Here is an 18,395-nt window from a genome sequence, read left to right as displayed (position 1 = left end):
ACATTTTTCGAAGTTTTGTACTCTTTGTCCTGCCTGGAAGGTAGCAGATGAGGGCCGAAGTATTGATCAGATTACACAAATTGGGTTTTCTGTTTCGTCTCCTGCAGCCTCTGCCCGTTAGCCACTCTAAGAGAGAAGAAATTATTTTCCTCCATGAGAACAGAAGTTACATAAATACATAAGATAATGCTTACTTGCAGATGTGTCAGAGCACACGTGAGGTTATTTTCCACCTGACATAATAGCCTTCAGTGGATGAAATATTTCAAACAGGTTTTTTTTTGCAGGATAAAGAACTCTTAATAAAAGGGGTTTTGTTCTGGTTGATTCCCCATCTTGTAAGACTTCCAAGTTTTGATCACAGATATTAAAATGCTAGGACTTCACGTGGCCCTCGCCGGATGGCAGCCTCAGGCCTGAGGAAGCACAAATGTTAGACTCCATAATAACTGCTCCTTTTTGGTCTTAACATTTATGAATGTTTGCTTGTGTGCATGAAAAGACCCGTGCAGGTATCAGAATTGATTTAAGGCCTTCAGTTTCATTTGATGATGTGACGCTAGTCTGTGTGCCCAGAGCTTACAGAGAAAATAGAGGGAGTCTGATCCTCCGGGGCTGCTAACGTACCTTGAATTTCTGCTGATTTCCAGATCCAGAGATTTGATACCTCTCAGACCTCTCTCACACTGTTAAAATATCCTTATTTGGGTCACGTGCTTTTGAACACGCTGTTCTATAGCGAAACATTTTTAAGCCTGGAATTTATCTTTAGGACAGGTCACTGTTTTCTCCTATCTAATCATTTTTTCCTGCTGCTACGCTGACTCTGAAGGACTAGGTCTGTATCTGCTCTAAGTATCTAAATGACAAAACACGCAGAAAAACGTACTGTACAATGCAAAACGACCCCACAGTGCTGATTTGAATGTAGCCCTCAGTTCCAGCAGGCCTGGCTGTGTCTGCTGACTCTGTTGTCATTCTGCACAGTGTTTGCTTTTGTACGGATGAGATCAGTTGTCTGGTATTCTCAGCCTTCTGCCCTTTTCAGCCTCATTTCATGAAGCGCTATGCTATGACCGTCTTGCTCAACTTTTATGAGAAGTTTAATAGCCGGCGGGTTCTCAATTTGAAAACTCCTTCCCTCAAACATTTTCCAGAGGTCAGCACTTTCAGACCGATGCTTTCCATAACTTCTTTTCGCAGAGCCCTCATTCATCCGTGGACAGCCACCCCCAAGGCTGAAACCTGCTGGTTAAACGGTCATCCTTAAGTTCCAGATCGTGTTTTAACAGACTGATGTGACACAACACCAAGCTAATCTTCAGTATTGTTTCTTTTTCATTTGCAGGAGAAATTTGAAGGCTTGTTCCGTGCCTACGATGACTGTGTGACATTCCAGCTGTTTAAGAGCTTCAGACGCGTGCGGATAAATTTTAGTAGTCCCAAATCAGCCGCTCGTGCCAGGATAGAGCTGCATGAAACACAGTTCAGAGGGAAGAAGTTAAAGTTGTATTTCGCACAGGTAATGAAATCTCCTATCTACTTCTGTGTTAGTGCATAGCTTTTATAGAAATATTGTACAATAAAGCTGAATAAAAGCAATAAAAGTTTCTCCCTTGCCCAATATTTGTGCTAAAAGATTACTCAAACATCCTTACGTTGCGTGAGCTGTACTTGCCCTGCGGGTCTACAGTTAATTTAAAGGACCACTTGGGACCCAGGTTGCTTATTCAACACACAAGTTACATAGCTTAGAACTGATTTACAACATCTGGTATTTTCTGTGCGTAACGTTCTAGCCATAAAAGAAAAAAAAAAGGCAATAAAGTATGTAAGGTCATAAAAGAAGTAGGGCTGAATTATCTGGCTGCAGCCCTGAGCCGCAGTTAGGCTTTCTGCAGCCTTTTTTTCCCTAACTAAATAAATGCGTGAATTTGCTAAAAAAGGAACTCGTTAATTTCAAGTAAAAGGGAGAAGATAGGGGGGAGAAGAATGCCCCCGGCTTGGGGGAGATAAGTGATTATATCCATCTATTGGAAGTGAAAGATGAAGGTTCAATTCTTCTTGACCAAGGGAGAGAGAATTCAGATCTCCCAGCCAGGAATCAGAAAGATGAGGGAGCTTGAGAGCCCTGACCACCACCTCTTCTAATCGTACTTTAATAAATAGCCGTGGTCAGTGTGGCTTGTGGGATACTCACCAGTGCCCGTAAGTAATAGGAGTGTGCTTTGAGCTGCCAGATCAGTCCTTTAGAGGCCTTAGGCTAAGGGCAGGCTCATTAAGCGAAGAGGCTGTTAAATTTTGAATCTCTACATCTGGGGCAGGACAGGAGCTGCTCTGAGCCTAGGCAGAAGCAGAACCTTCTCAGGAAGATGGGAAACTGCAGCAGTGAAAACCCCGATACGCTTAACGGGTTAGATGGTTCAGAAGATTTTACAGCTGGATTTAGGTGTTGAAAATCTACCTCAGTTCCATTTTAAAGGCCTTTAACTCCTAGATCTGGCTCAGATTTTTTTCTGAAAGGTTTCAAAACCTGCTGGTAAGCAGACTGGAGAGTCATTTCACTCCACCTGAACAATCAAGAGATTAATAGGAAATCTGAGATAAGCCAGGAAAAAGAACAACTTGCATAACAATGACTACACTCCATATCCAAGCTGCTTTCCTGCAAAACTGTTTAGGTATCTGCACCATGTTCTCCAGCGCATGCAGTCTTAAAAGAGCTTATTAGCAGTGTCCAGGGAATGAATATGTGGAAGCAGCACAGTGTCTGGAGCGGTGCGTGTGTATATGGCCCCGAGCCAGACTGAATCAGCACTTCCAGAACTAGAAATTCTGGGGAACATGAAGTGGAGAGACCCAAACCAGGTTTTTGCAGAATCCATTCAGAAATAGCAGAGTGTTTATCTTGAACTTGCTTTCATGTGAATGCAGTTTATTGCTTCTGGGCCCAAGTTGGTTTTAAACTTGCTCAGGTATGCCTGTAGCTGTGCCATAATTCGTTTATGCTGAGGCTTCTTTAATAGACCAAAAAAAAAAAAAAGAGCAAGAATTAAACTAGATAAGTAAATAGAAATAAAATGAGTATAATTAGTTGCAAATGACTAAGGAACATGATAGATTCCTTTATCACATCAGCTAAAGAAACCAAATCTTCAGAAAAGTTTCTGAAATTCCTGCCATGGTGCAAGAATTACTGGTTTCTAATCTAATGCCTGCTCTTATTTAGGACTGTAAGCAAGTAGATCACAATACCTTGTTAGCCTCAGAAGTCTCTTAATGTGCAACTGTGGGTACCAAAGCTTTGCTCCTGTTCTCAGAGAACATACACAACAGGCACAAACATTGTAGCTTTGCTCATGTAACAGCCCCCCACAGCGTATTTACTGTAGAGGAACCATCTGCAAGGTTGAGGGGAAATTCATCTGCAGGCCTTGTCTGCTGAGACTGATGCTGAAACGCTGCCTGGGTGGCATTTGGTATTAGAAGTGCATGATTTGAGCAATCATTCCATTTCCCCATCCTAAACTAAACAGTGTATTTGTTATGCTTTAAAGATTCAGACCTCTGAGACAGATGGAGACAAGCTTCACTTGGCTCCGCCACAGCCTGCAAAACAGTTTCTCATCTCGCCTCCAGCCTCCCCACCTGTAGGGTGGCAGCCAATAGATGATGCAACACCTGTCATCAACTACGACCTCCTTTACGCAGTTTCTAAGCTAGGACCAGGTAAGCCTGTGGTCCTTGTGTGCAAAAATGTTGGACAAAACCAAATGAGAAATAGCAGCGTGGAGGATAACTCGAGGAAGTTGGGGTAAAGCCTGTAAACTGGATGACAGCTTTGGGTTTAAGTTGATGCAGACCAACTGGTTCTTTGCTTGAAAATGAGCTTTACTTTAGGTACCTACATAATTATATCTTATCTGCAGCTTGTAAGTGTTGTTTGAATAGCAGATCAAAGCTTGCCTACACAATTTATTCTTGTGCTTGTGCTTCTGTTTCGCTGAGACAACTGATGGTTTGTGTAGGGACTGGACAAATGCTTGTCCACGAGTAGAGTATTTGCTTTAAATCACACCTGCTCCGTACGGCGTTTCACGATGTGGAATACTTCATGGAGTGTTTAAGCATCACTGCATCACCAACAGAGTGGAGAATCTCTCATGTTAACAAGTCTGTTGAGAGAGAGGACTGCCACTCCCCAGCCCCAGCAGGATTGCTCTGTTGGGGCTGCCTGTTTTCTGTTGAGAGTGGTGTGCAGAAGGCACGGGATAAGTTGTAGCATTTATCAAAGAATGGATATAAATGGATAATGCAGAGAGACTTTGTTCTGTCTTCAGCTTATGCTAGGAACTGAAGCTAGCTGGGATTTCTGAGACAGTGCTTTCCCTTAGAAAATGCTTCTCTGATGAAACCAGCGCTTTTCGTAGGAGAGGATTACTTTTGATTTAGTTGTCATCTTTACAAAAAGATTTCATCGAATGCTGTTAAAGCATCCCTTCTAAAATATTCAAAATGGAAAATGTCCCAGTTCCAGGCTCAAGTTAGAAAGCAGTCTAATCTACATTTGTAACCCGTAAGGAAAAAATGGCATGTTAAATTACCTTCATACTGAAATAAACACTTTAGATCCCACCTAATAACAATTGTGGGGGTCAGCTCATGAAAAATAGAGTTTATTTTTGAAATTCTTGTGGGATATGAGAATTATTTTCTCCCCAGCTGTAGTGAAGATGCTGCGTTCATGTTTTGAGTCCTGCTGGTTGCAGACATCTCATCATTTGGGCATTTGTGTGACTGCAACCACCAACAGAATGCGTAGGGTGCAGGAAGATGCTTCCTGATTCAGGAGGTTTGCAGGATCTTCTTGCATCTTTTCCTGATGGTATCTCTCACAGGGGCAGAATAGGAGATTCCTGGATTTTATTTATTCCCCTTCAGCAGGAAAGCCCATAGATAAGGGCTGTCAGGTCCAACTCTTTGTACTATATTGCAGATTATTACTTCCAGAATTGATGCTTTGCTTCTAAACTGCTGAATAAAAGGAAAACAAAGAACTCCTTTTTTTCCTTTGATGCAGCAGTGTTATAAATGGAAACATGTAAACAAATTCCCTAGCTAGCTGGGTAATAAATCAATTGCTGTTCTAGAGCAGTGGAATGTGAAATATCACTCATTGTTCCACACCCTGGGACAGCTTTGCGTGAAGGTCATATTCGCCCTTATTTAAGGAGCCTGCAGGGAGCGATATGAAAAGTCATTGTGTGCTCTCTTCTTTCTATTTTTAGCACTTGTTAGAGAGATCAATTTTAGTTAGCTGCTGTGGCGGTTTTAAAATAGTGTTGCAGTTCTCAGTTGTGCATTTGCTATGTTTAGAATTTCATTGAGAAACAAACGCCGCCGAAACTCATTTCTCTGTATCGCAGCAGTAAAACATGCTAGACATCAGCTAGCACCGTTAACCTTAGGTAAGTTCATTTTTTTTCATTCAAACAACACAATAAAAAACGTAACTGTGGCTTAACTATCCAAAAAAAATTGCTCATTGGCACAGTTGTGTGCATAAGTCACAATGTTAGAGCCTGAGTATTGTGTCTGTAATTTGTGAGGAATTTTTCAAACACACTGATTGGGTGAAATTAATATCCGAGGACCAGCGAAACGCAGTTAAGCATGTAAGTAGTGAACAGATTTTTATGTGCCCTCAGTACAAGGTGACTTTTACTCACCTGCATTGCTGGGAAGACACAAGACACACTGCTTGGACACGGAGCCATACATCCTTACCTATTCCACGAGTACAGGTCATCCCCTTCCACAGTGCCTGGCCATAATCACCCTAGCCACACAACAGGAGACTCGACCTGTCCCTCGGTACAAGCCTGGGAAATCCACTCCAGAGTAAAACGACCAGGCAAGCAGTTAGTTAACAGGTTTGCAGTGTGCTGTTCTTTTCCTAGCTCTGTTTTTTTGCAGGTGTTTCTTTGCAGCCTCGTGGCTGCACCAAGGACTGTCTAGCACCTCCAAGGTCTAGTGGCAAGGATTTATTTTTCCTGTGCACCAAGGAAGCTGGATTTTGGTTCTCCTGCGTTAAACTGAGTTCAGGGAGGGTGCATTTAGGGAGGATCTTGGGGTCTTAGGGAGGACCTTGGCATGTTTATTTACTTTCTGGTTGATTGGTGTAGATTTTCACTCTCTGCATGTGTGGAGACCGAGCGTCGAGCGAGATACGAGCAGAACGAGCAGCTCGGTCACTGAGCCAGGAACCTCTGCCTGCTTCTGACCGCTAGCCTGCCATTTCTTCCGTACATTGCAAACAGAGAAGTGTGGTCATTAATCTTCCCAATGAAAAACACGTCCACTGTTGCGAGAACTTCCAGTAGGTGAACAGTGATGAAGATGCAGAGCGATGGCACTGACCTGGGGTGGCAGATTGACCGTTCGCCCGTCAGGCCCAGGCTGTGTCTGTGCCTGGCCTGCCTTTGACCTGGCTCTTCCCTGCACTTGCCACCCACCAATTTGTTGTCTGATCTAGGCCCTCGTGTGTTTTATACATTGTACAAGGTCTTAGCTACTTCCCACTGAAGAACACAGGAGATAATTTTATATGAGAAATATTTGCAAGAGGGGAAACAGCTCTGCAGGTCTGTGCATACTGCAGAGAAAGGGCAGCTGGGTTTGCTCTGCCGTGTAGTGGTGTGGTGCTTTACAAACCACCTTCCTGGCACCAAGGGAACCCTGTCCTCTGTGGTACAAAAGGGGGGTAGAATCCTACCCCTCTCCCTACCCACTCCCAACATGCATATTTCTTCTTTCCTTCCCCAGTGCTGCTTTTTGGTCTCTTTCAAACCTGGTACCCCAAATTCTCCACAACCTCAGTTCCTCCCTGCAGCTCGCCTTCACAGCCTCAAGCCCTGTTTGAAGAACACTGCAGGCCAGCAGCCCTTACAGACAGGCTGGTACCAGGCTTGGTTCTCTCCACGTTTCCCAGTCCTCCACCTTTGCACCTCCCAAATGCCCTCGAGCTACCCTCCAGGTGATGTAAAATACGTTTCATACTCTGAAAGCATCATTCTGGTTGTATTCTGAAGTGCTACAGACAATGGCTTCTGCCCTGCTCACCTGTGCACAGGGAAAGGGAAAATGGGGAGGAAACCCTGCCCAGCAAATGCCACACACGGGGATTTCAGCCACATCACGAACTGCAGGTTGTCTGTGCCCAGGTGTTTTCCAACTCTCATGTTTCTTCTCACTGATTCAAAATAAATAGTCAGTACTTCCTACCACTTCCAGCAAGGATTAAAAGGAGGCAGAGGGGCAAGCAGATGGGTGATGGATAAAATTTTCCATCTCTGTCCTTCCTCTCCCCTCTGTTTGGTGGCTCTTGCTGTCCTTCCGTCCCCTTGCCAGGGGCAGTGCACACGCGAGCTGCCGCATGGAAAGTGCTCCCTCTGCCAGGAGAGGGATGTTCTTCTCTAACATCAGTAACAGAGACTGGGAGAGCAACTCCTCCACCTTGGGTACAGCAGGTCCATGCAGGAGAAATGCCATGGGATGCGTTATTCCATCCCTTCTGGGATAAACGTGCACCCAGGCCAAGCACCACCCGCTGTCTGCACCATATGACTTGTAAAGCACTTGGATGGAGGGACTACGAAAGGAGTGTGGTTTTGTGCTGCTAATGGCGGACTTAACATGGGGTGGGCAGCTCTGAACCCATTAACCTCTGATCATGAGTCGGAATCAGGGATGAGTTAGCTGCACAATATCATTACCTGTCCTTCATTATTAATTAAGTGTATGAACGTTGTCTTTGCTGGACAAAAGAGCCTCATTAGACACGAGATGCACCAGCAATGAAAGGTCATAGTAGTGATACACAAAGGGATAGGAAATCGCACGCCATTATTTTTAATTCTGAAATATCATCAGTTGCTTTTGTGCTGTTCTTGTGGTCATCCTTCGTGCATCACCTGAGGCTGCGGGTTTGCTTATGGTTCACGTGGTCACAGAAGGTCGTGCCAAGTGACACAAAAGCAGGCAGACTCAATGTCAAAGGGAGAAACTTCCAATTCCTCTTTTTTTCTTACGCCAAACAAATAAGCAGAGGAGCATCACTGCTATTTTCAAGGGTTTTTTAAGGAATATTTTCGGGCACCTTCATACGATAGATGTGCCACAGCTTAATTCTTCCCTGCGTTGCATCCTGAAGGCACAGTTTAGATGTTAGAGCATATTTGGTAAATTCAGTGATATTTTTCTGAATAAATTTACGCGAGTTTCCATTATTATCTCAGCCTCACAAATATTTAAACAACTTATTAAGGGGTAGAGGTGGCTGAAATACTGCAGGCGGAGCAAGAGACCTCTTCCCCAGGAGTCCTTTGAGGATTCCTCCAGGCAAGTATGAGGAGCAGGAGTGGTGAGGCAAGGTAGGGCCTGCGAAAGCGAAGGATGCATAACAAACGGCATGGGAGAGACAGCTGGATGAGAGCATCAGGCAGAAGTTGGTGAGTCCTGACCATCTTGCTTAACCCAGCTTGCTACCCTTAGCTTGGGACAACCCTATAACCCAGAGGGAAGGCGTAATCTGGCTGTATCTGTTGGATTTTTATTTTGCATTTATTACCTTAGTATTTTCATACGAGCGACACGTTTCGGAACGAGGTGCAGCTGTATAAAAGTCCCCTGTTTACTCTTGTCCTGCTCCCAGCTCAGCCATAAAAAGGTTTTCTGCATTTAGAGCCACAGTTCTGCAGGCATGAATAATTGTGAGTACAGAATCGAGTCTGCAGCTCATTTATGCTCAGAAATAACCGTATGCCTTAAAACCCCAGTTTAGGAGTGCCTCACATTTTGATTTGCAAAGTGACATTAATTGCTGTTGCAGCCGCTTGTGCCAGAGGCATCCGAATATTTTCCCCTGCGCCTGCGCTTATTCCCGCTGTTCTTTTGCAGCGGCAAGGCTCCTTGTGGGAAGGGTTTGAGCGGTAAAAGGACCTGGCATTTGACCTGGGATCATTCCCTTTTAAGAGGGCAGTGAATGTGATTTTCCTCCGCGGCGCCGGTGCGCGAGGAGAGGGCCCGGCTTTGTGTGTGTGCAGCGCTGCAGAGCCGCTGGGAGCTGACAGTGACCAATGGAGCCTTCGGAGCCCGGCTGGCAGCATTGACGTCAGCCCATAGCTGAGAAATTAGCCGAAGCCCACGGGGAAAATAGGCAAAGAAAAACCACATAATTTCTCATCGCAGCACAACCAAGCCATTTCTCTTTTTATATTTTCAGCCTATCAGCGAGACCTGCAATGCTTTGCTCAGTTTGGATTCAGAGGAACGGCTGCCAAAAATAGAGCAGTTAAATGTCAACATTAATGGTATCACAGCAGTAAAATATTTCGCACAGCAAGATGCCTGACTTATAGTTATTATTCAGTAGCTGCCTTCTATTTTTTAAGCAAAAATGCAACGTGTTCCCTCGTCCTCTAGTCCCAAGCCAGCCAGTCTTATTTGGACCGAGAATTTTTCAGCATAAATAGCGTGTGGTGACAGTCTGCGTGTGCTAATGCGGACCTGCAGCACCTTCCTAGCATGCGTTGCTCTGCCACAAAGCTGGGGATAAATACAAGTCCAAATTAATAACGCGAGCAAACTCCAAGTGCTTTGAGGTAGGGAGTGCCATCTCACTTCCATTGTACAGCACTAGTACTGTCAGTTCCTGCCTGCGATGCAGGTACTGGGAGCTGCTGTACCCCAAGTACAGGTCAGCTAGATATATCGGGACCTTCCTCTGCCTGCAAAATAATCTGCCTTCCTCATCACAGACTATTTTGCAGGCAATATGCAGTGGCTTTAGAGCAGCCTTATGAAAAAAAACAAGCTGCCAGGTATATATGTGGTCATTGTCAGCCTATCTGAACTTGAAGCCAGCCTGTGGGGCTGGGAGACGAGAGAGATGACAAATAGTCCAATTTATAACAGCGCATTACCTGGAGTGGTTTCTAGTTGTCAGTGTCTGTCCCTTCTGAAAGAGCAGTTCATCCTGTCAGAAATGTTAGGACTTTTTTTTCCTTTCCAGTCTTAATTCCTTGTAATTTAATAACCAGTACCACTCACATGCTGTGTACAATCCAACACGTGTAGTGCCAGCTGACTGAATGCTGGCCTGAAAGTCCCGTGTCTGATCCTCATTTTCCTTTGTGTATTTATTCAGGTAACCTCGTTGCATCTGTTTCCATTTAAGACATACTCATCTTCCTCCTTGGAGTGCTGGGTGGGACTTAAAGAAGGAACGTAGGCAGTTTGAAAATCTAATGTACTGTTTAAGCATTCAGCCTGCAAGTGAGCATTTACAGACAGTACTCTAATCTTATCTATAGAGACAGAATTTGTTAGAGCCCCAGGTAAGGAGCCTTGAATCTCTAAATCCATCTGGTATCTGTATATATATTTATTTGTGGAGATCCCTTTATAGACAGCTACATTGGACCAAGTTTTGATGTTTCAGTCTGGAGCTGACAAGCTGCAGAATCCAGTGGACCTTCAGATGTTACTTGAGCAATTCTAGACCGAAAGAAAAAAAAGTAGCCCCACCCCAGCAGGTCTGACATATGGCTTCGGACCAGATATATCTGAGGTTCAGTTCTAGTCCCTCTTCTTACCCATCAACTTCAGCTTTCTCTCTTCTCTTCATGCATTTATTTCTAGTGCCATTGGCCATTACTACTGGTGCAAAACACCACTGTAAACACCAGTGGTTTTTCACTTCTAACTGGTTTTCACTGGGCTCCTTTTTGCTCCATGAGTCCCAGCCTGTTTATTATTTCAGACCAACAGCCAGTGCTTGGGGGCAGGATCCCCAGAATCTGCTGTGATAGTAGGTACGATGTAGCAGGTATAATCTAGCCATGCCTGCCCTCACCTACGGGTAGGAGCAGCACATGAACATCTGCCCTACATGGTTGTAGGAATCTGAAAGTGCCACGATCTGTGCTGCTGCTCAAACTGTTGGCCTTTGATCTGTTTTTCCTCTGCTTCCAGGAGAGAAGTACGAGCTACACGCAGGAACGGAATCCACTCCCAGTGTGGTAGTGCACGTCTGCGACAGCGACATGGAGGAAGACGAGGACCCAAAGAATTCTCCAAAGCCAAAAATCATTCAAACTCGGCGCCCTGGTCTGCCACCTCCTGTATCTAACTGAGCCTCTCCAGCAGAAGCAGCACTTCTCTCCTCCAGCACAGCTCTTGTGTTTTTTTTGTTTGCTTTATTATTATTATTTTTTTTTTTTTGAAAGGCAGCCATCGCCTTTTGAGTACCAGGACATTAAGCTCATGGAAATCCCTTCTCAGTAATCAAGCCTATGTAACAAAAGGGCTAGGAAAAAAAGATCTTTGTAATATGTAACCATATCACACACCAACTAATAGGTTTTCTGGAAAGGACAAAACAAGGCTGAAGCAGGGAGGGGTTCAGTCTGAGGATTTTCCACAGCTATAATTTGCATGCTGAAACGCCACCACCAGAGAGATCGGTCGCGGTGGGTGATTAGGCTGGTATCAGGCTTGATATTGAAACTCCCAGAATACTTGCTGCTGCCCTTCATCAAGGAGCCTGCTTCTCTGCCCTCAGTTTTCCAGCAGACCTCAGTTTTTTTTTTCTTTTTTTTCTTTTTTTTTTAAGGGGAGTGAATTGTTTTTAATCTAGCAGTTTGGTGGCCTTTCAACCCCCTGGATTTTTTTTTTTTTTAAGGAATATTATCCTTGCAACCTTTTTAGAAACAGAAAAATGCCCTCTTCCACCAACAGCTGTAGAGTGAAGCGGTCCGTAATGGTGGTAGGGATGTGGCACAGAGGTCTCTGGGCTGAGGGGAGAGGCAGCAGCTTGCTGAAGGGTTTGGTGTCTTTCAGTCTCTCTCTCTAAGGAGGGGGGAGACAGAATATCAGTAAGGATTGTCATTTTATCTTCCATAAAGGTCTGAGTGGTACTTCTCTCTGAGTTTGAGGAAGAAAGAGAACCTGTCTGCTCATTTAAGATGGGATTCATTGCTCTCTGTCATAGCTGTAAGTTCCAGTAATGATTAAGGCTGAATGCTTTCCTAGTGGTGTGTTGAATAGCCCTGAAACGTGGTAATTACTTGTACATCCCTAATAATCAGTCCTCTCCCCTCCCCGTTTCCTGTGCTTTAAAGCCCTTCTTGAGCTGTATACAGTTTGGGTTTGTGGAGGTGAGGAGAGGTTAGTTGGTGTTCTTTTGTTTTTCTTTTTCTTTTCTTTCCTTTTTTTTTTTTTTTTAGGCCAAAGAAAACAGGACCATAATTACACACTTGAAATTAGACTGCATGCAATCGAGTCCCCTTTCTTCACTCTGTCCTGCATGTTTCTTTCACTTGCAATGTATACTGGGTTACAGAAATTGTTCTGTGTTTTCATCATGGCCAACGGCAGACAGATGCTGGATTCCCTGTCTGGTAGACCTTCCATGATGATTTTTTTTTCATGTGTATTTGTCATTTTGAGAACATATTTTCTAGACATTTGAGCTCAGATTTTGCATATACTTAAGCATGCGCTTAATTTATGCACATGAGTAGTTCCACTGAAATTAATACTGCAGAAAATTGAGCATATATGTAAGATACAGTGGGATTTTTAAGCTAATTAGCTGCAGCTGTACTCCCGAAAGTGACTATAAAATGGCACAGTGAGATGCCAAGGTTTAAAGTCTTTTACAAGTTAAAATAAGCATATAAATCTTGGGAGCTCACTCTAGGATCGGAAAAGTCAGCTTAGGCTCTGTAATCAAGATTTTTCTCATGAAACCTAACGATCAGTGTCCTGAGGGAGGGTTCCTTTCCCTCCTTAGTGAGGCTACAAGCTGCGGAAAGGTCAAGTCACCCTTGTCGTGGTATTTATTGGCTCTGCAGTACTTCCAAGAAGAAAAGTGTGTTGCTTTATCAGTGGCGACAGGAGATGCCATTCTCGATCTTGCATGGGGAGGACATTTTGAGAAGTAAGGACTTTCCGTTCTCATATAGTTTATTCTCTGACCACCACAGCCCCCTGAAATATTCCTGTTGAAGTTAGTGCTTTACTTAGCGTGTATCTATAACGTGATAACTGTTAATACTTTATGGACATCGTCGTGTGTGTGTTACACTAATAGAAGCACGTTAAATACAGCAGAGGCTGAACCAAAACGGGGCTTTAGTATCTCCATGATATCTGAGTAAAGTTGTCTTCAAGTATCTCCTTAGAGGTGTCACTTGGATTATTTTTCAGTGCTGCACTTAGAATTGATTTAAATAAATCGTTTGTTACTGATTGTCCTAGGACTCGAATTTGATGTTCCTATCGAAGATACCTTCATAGGCCACCTGCGGTATTTCAGGAGTAACACCACTGTCTGGTTTGAGAACATACAGAACGCTGAACTCCATTGGTTTTAGACTAATACAAACAGAGTAAGATCTAAATGCTTAAGATTTTTTTGTTGATACATGCTGTATGAAAGAAATTCTTGGCCACTTGACCTCAACTGATGTCAGTGACCAGAGATCTTCTCCAAAGTCGATACTTTAGATTTTTTACATGTAAAAATGTCAGGGCTGAATCTAGTCCTTATATCCATGTACTCAAACTTTGGAGAGATTTGGTTCTGAACTGTGGAATTTGGCCTCCAGTGATGTAAAACTACACTGCAAATAAAGCACTGGGTTTTAAATGTTCTTTCCCAAAAGTGCATTTACAGACAGGTTTAAAAACAGGTCCGATTCAATGACTACTCTTCATAAACTATGTAGCACTACCCAGGAGGGAGCAGAACATAGCTTTATTGATTAAAGCACAGGAACAGAAACGCAGTTACAAGCCTGAAAATGCAGACGCCTGTTGTAATAATGATAAATGTTTATATCTCACCGTTATACGGTTAAACATGGTCATCACAGATTATTCCACAATACCTAAAAAAATTATGGCCCTATCCTAAAAGTAACAGCATTTGTGACTCTCTTAAGAGAACCTGGTATTTTGCTAACAGCTGTTTCTTGTCTGGTACGAAAGGCTTCCTTCAGAAAAATGCTGACCATCTGGGAAAATAAATGTCCTATTTAATTCAGTAATTCATAGACACAGCCCCCGCTTCGGGGGGAATCTTCTCCTGTGTAGCATCTACCAGCTCAGTCCCTGTGACTTGCACTTTTCTTAGGGTGTCTACAGTGCTGAAGTGCTCTCCTGTAGCAATATAAATGGGAGTGAAATCTGTGTTACATTGCAGCCTGTGGTGCACGGTGACAGAGCTGACATCTCTTTAATTTCCCTTCCCGAGCCTGGGCAGCGATGTGCTGGGGCCCTCTGCTGGGTGGCTGCTGCTGCTGGCTGGAAATGAAAGCAGGAATTGCCAATGACTTCCTCAGTACAGCTAACAGCACGGAAACATTTAAAATGCACAGAGAAAGGGCGTCTTGGAATCTGCTTTTTCATTTTCAGATCAGAAGGATACGGAATTTCTGTGGCCTTGATTTTTTGGACATAAGCTAATACAACACCCCCTTCCCAGCCCAGCTGTACGACTCACCTACACTTTGTTTTCATCAAGAAAACACGGCAAGAGCATCCCTTCCTCAACCTTAGCAAGAGTACAGGCATATTTACTGTAACATCCTTTATATTCTAAAAATGTGCCCAATAGATAAATTGCAGTCCATTTCTTTAACAGTTATTGGCTGTAAATTGTCTTGGGAGGGGGTGAAGAGGTTGTTTTTATTTTGCTCTTTTTCCCCCCACACTCAGCAGCAGCGAAAGAGCTTTCTGCAAAAAGACTGTTCTTTGTACAGAGTAAGTGACAACCGTCCTGCAAGACCCAATTACAGTGGTACGTCCGAGCACTGTGACAAATCAGGTTAGCTTCTCCATTACGGTGTACATACTATCGAAGTATTCTATTTAGTCATGTTTTATAGGAGTGTTAAAAAGCTATTGGCTAATTAACCACTTTTACACTTGTATAATTCAGAGCTTAGTTTAAAAAATAAATATGGCAACGATATTTTCGTGTTCTGTTTGTGCTGGCATTTTGAAAAGCAGCATCTAAAAGACGTAAACCACGTTAAACTGACTAGGGTGATACATGCCACTGCCCTCTTAATTGGTAGAACTGAAATGGCTGAAATGTTTGACAGAGGCCAAACTCCGTTTCAGTTGAAATTAAAAAATTAGGGGGCAAAATAGCCCTGTGATTGGCAGGGCATGCCAATTCCATTTTAAACTGCTGCAGTTTCACTGAGTCGTGTGAACTTGCACTGGTTCGCTGTGGATTTGGCTGCGTGTATGCTAACAAAGAATACAGCACGGTCCCAGGTGAGAAAAGCACATCTCTGGCAGACAAAGGGGCTCTTTCTGTGCTAAAGAATGATAAATACAGTGGGCAGGAGTGTTTGACTAAGGAACATGGCATCCAACTAACGCCGAGGCTGTGGGAAAAGTTGTTAGCACTAATCATTATAAAAATTGGAAGTCACTCTTTATAGTGTCTTGTGTTAATTTGTAGTGGATCTTCCAAACGATTGGAAAGCAGGAGATGAGTTTGTTGAGTAACCCGCTCATGAAGTTCTTATATATGATCTTATGACGACCCGCACTTAGAGAAAAAATAAAAAATCTGGGTGTCCAGCTGAAAAGACCCAGTTTCTCAAGGGATCATTATTCATGACTCTGAAAATTAGATTTCTTGAAGACATCTCATTGGAAATGTAAACCCTAAGCTCACTGATTCCTTTTGAAAGGACAGGCCTTAATATGTGTTTTGATTAGAACAAGTGTTAATAGTTGTCTCTTTATGGAGTCCTTTGGAGATAAAAGGCACCGTAGAAGGCCTGATTATTCTTCACGTTTGAGCAACAGATGAGTTTTCCCCAACCACTGTAAGGTTCTGTATCGGATGGGACTGAAATCTTGCATTGCCTACGTGCTGATCGTGGCTTCTCCGTCTTGCTTGGTACTGGATGCAACACCTGGAAATAAGTTTCAAGGCTTCAGTTGTAAGCAGTAGGGAGCTGCGTGGCCAAAGGAGCTCAAACAGCTTCAAGAAAATTATGGCTGTATGCGTATGGCTTCAGTACGCACTTAATTTGTACCCACAAATAGGCAATATTTATTTATACCAGGCATTTGGGCATGCAAGTGATAACGTGTAACCTAATCCTGCATGACACCGAATAATGGGAGCTGGAGGTATTTCTCCCAGCTGCAGCAGGGGCCTGGCGCTTGCATGGCTCATGCCTTGACTGCTTAACAGCTGAAGCTCCGTAGACTTCATTACTTCATTACTGGTAGTGTGGCTATTGCTGTTCCTTGTACAACCATTTATTTTACTTATTTTTTGTCCTAAAGTTAGGGTCAAAGCAAGAGAAGTGGTGAGTTCAGAATGTGTTGAAGGTCCGGAGTCCACACTACCGCTCTGTAATGGGGTCTGTAGTTATCAGCTCACCTCCTGATGATCAGCCCAGCTTTTTCAAATGGATTCAGCAGCTCACAGGGGCTGAGTCCTTCATTACTTTACTGCCCAGCGATGAAATCTGTAGGTAGGACTACCAATAGACTTACTGAAACAGCTTGCTTGAAGGGAAGGCAGTATCTGTCATGGATCTGGGGGACTGGAACCAGCTGTCTGTGGATGAGGGGAGACAAGTAAGCTATTACAGATACCCTGATCAGAGTGCTTTTAGATTGCCTCCTCTAAGCAATCTTTACTGAATTTATTTTTGCTTCTTCAGTGTGTACATTTTAACACTAAGCATTTAGCCACTTTTTACTTTCTATCATTTATTAGTATGAATTTAAGACCTCTGCAATTCCTCGATTCCCTTCTGCCCAAGAAATCACATTTAGTTCTGTTGTACCACAAAGCAAAACCAGGTATGGAGTGAAGTCCTAGACAGACCCTCACGCTCATGCTCGTGCAACTCTTCTTGAATAACTAGTTGTGTTAGAAAAAAGACCCAAACCAAACCAAACCGAGATGTGGCTTTTCTTGTTTTAGCACATCTGGGAGGAAGTTCAGTGGTTTTCATTATTCTAGCCTCCTCTTAAAAGGAAACTCTTTTTCTAAAGTGACCTGTGCTCTATTTTTAAATACATTTAGACTGCTGCATTTAGGGGTAAAATTACAAGGGAGGAAGTGTTGTTAAAGCTCTTTCCCACATGCCTTTTGACATGTCAGGTGTACTTGGCTTGGAGGGGAGGGGAGCTTGCACTGTTGGAGGCAGAATAGCGGCAGCACTCCTCATGGAAAGGCAAGAGCCCCGAACTGTCTTCACTGCAGAGATGCTCAGAAAGCATTTAAAAAACAACAACAAACAAAAAAAAACATCTTAATTCATCTCTTCCCCCTTTTGTCAACTTGTTAGTTGCTACACAGAGCTTCTGGGGCTGCGGTATGAGTCATCTGTGGATCCTTTTACTACAGGATTGGGCACTGGAGCAGTGGCTACAAATCCTAAAATCTGGGACATTTGTTGGTGAGATTCTTGCTAGAGTAAGGATGAAAAGTGCTCAGCAGCCTCAAAGTTAATGGAAAATGAAGGCATTCAGGACCTTAAGACAGGCTTCAGGATTTAAATCCATGTATTGAGAGCTGTATTAAGAAGGGCCCATTGCTGTCCCTGAGCCAGGGGCTTCCTCACTCACCTCAGTAAGAGCATCCACCAAGGATTAAACTTCTCTGTTATCACACACCAGAACAGCAGCCTTGTTTTAATAAATCATTGTAACCGATCATTAATCTCGTACGAGAAAGTCGTGTCCGCATTAGTGTCAGAGAGATGTGTTCTCTTCACTGTTAGGTTAATGGAGGTGAATGTTCTGAATCCATTCTGGAGCAGAGTTTTTGTTCAGAAACTTTTGAAAGGAACGTCATCTGTAATGACGGATGGGTCCTTAAGTGTCGACTTGGCAACTTGTCCTACTGTGGGTAGCTGCAGAAATATTTCATGTATGTTGTTGTAGATTTAAAAACATTAATCATGTTCTCATTCAAGTGTCTGCATTTCTGACACAGATGTGACATATCTGTATATATTATAAATCAATACTATTTTTAACCACATATTTTGTACAAATATTCACATTAGCTCTGTACTTCAGTGAAAATCTATTATGGTATTAAACATTTTGGTGGAATTAGCAGACTCGTCTATGCTTTATTTTCATTTTGTAAGTATTAAGCGGATGATTTATTTCTTGCATCCAAGACAAGTACTACTATTTCCAGGTATTCAGAACAATACCTTAAATCCATATAATCCTGTACGTCAAGTGACTTAACTCCAGCCACTGCCGAAAAGTGTGCAGGTCGCTACTGCAGTGTCCCAGACCCCTTGATCTGAGTGATGGAAGGCCAAAAT

General features: G+C 43.3%; 1 protein-coding gene across 2 annotated transcripts in view; it reads left to right on the top strand.

Annotated features, from left to right (window-relative positions):
- Positions 1-13,315, top strand: part of RCAN2 (regulator of calcineurin 2) — a 76,209-nt gene extending 62,894 nt beyond the window's left edge. For both annotated transcript variants that reach the window (XM_035560241.2, XM_035560242.2), the window contains 3 exons: positions 1,349-1,522; positions 3,558-3,729; positions 11,035-13,315. In XM_035560241.2, coding sequence (XP_035416134.1) covers positions 1,349-1,522; positions 3,558-3,729; positions 11,035-11,195 — 507 coding nt within the window. In that variant the 3' untranslated portion in view covers positions 11,196-13,315. The remainder of the gene's footprint in view (positions 1-1,348; positions 1,523-3,557; positions 3,730-11,034) is intronic.
- The last annotated feature ends 5,080 nt before the right edge of the window (positions 13,316-18,395 follow it).

The sequence above is a fragment of the Cygnus atratus genome, chromosome 3 (genome assembly GCF_013377495.2).
Source record: "Cygnus atratus isolate AKBS03 ecotype Queensland, Australia chromosome 3, CAtr_DNAZoo_HiC_assembly, whole genome shotgun sequence".
NCBI lineage: Eukaryota > Metazoa > Chordata > Aves > Anseriformes > Anatidae > Cygnus > Cygnus atratus.
The sequence above is the reverse complement of the archived record's forward strand: the minus strand, read 5'-3'. Positions and strand labels throughout refer to the sequence as shown.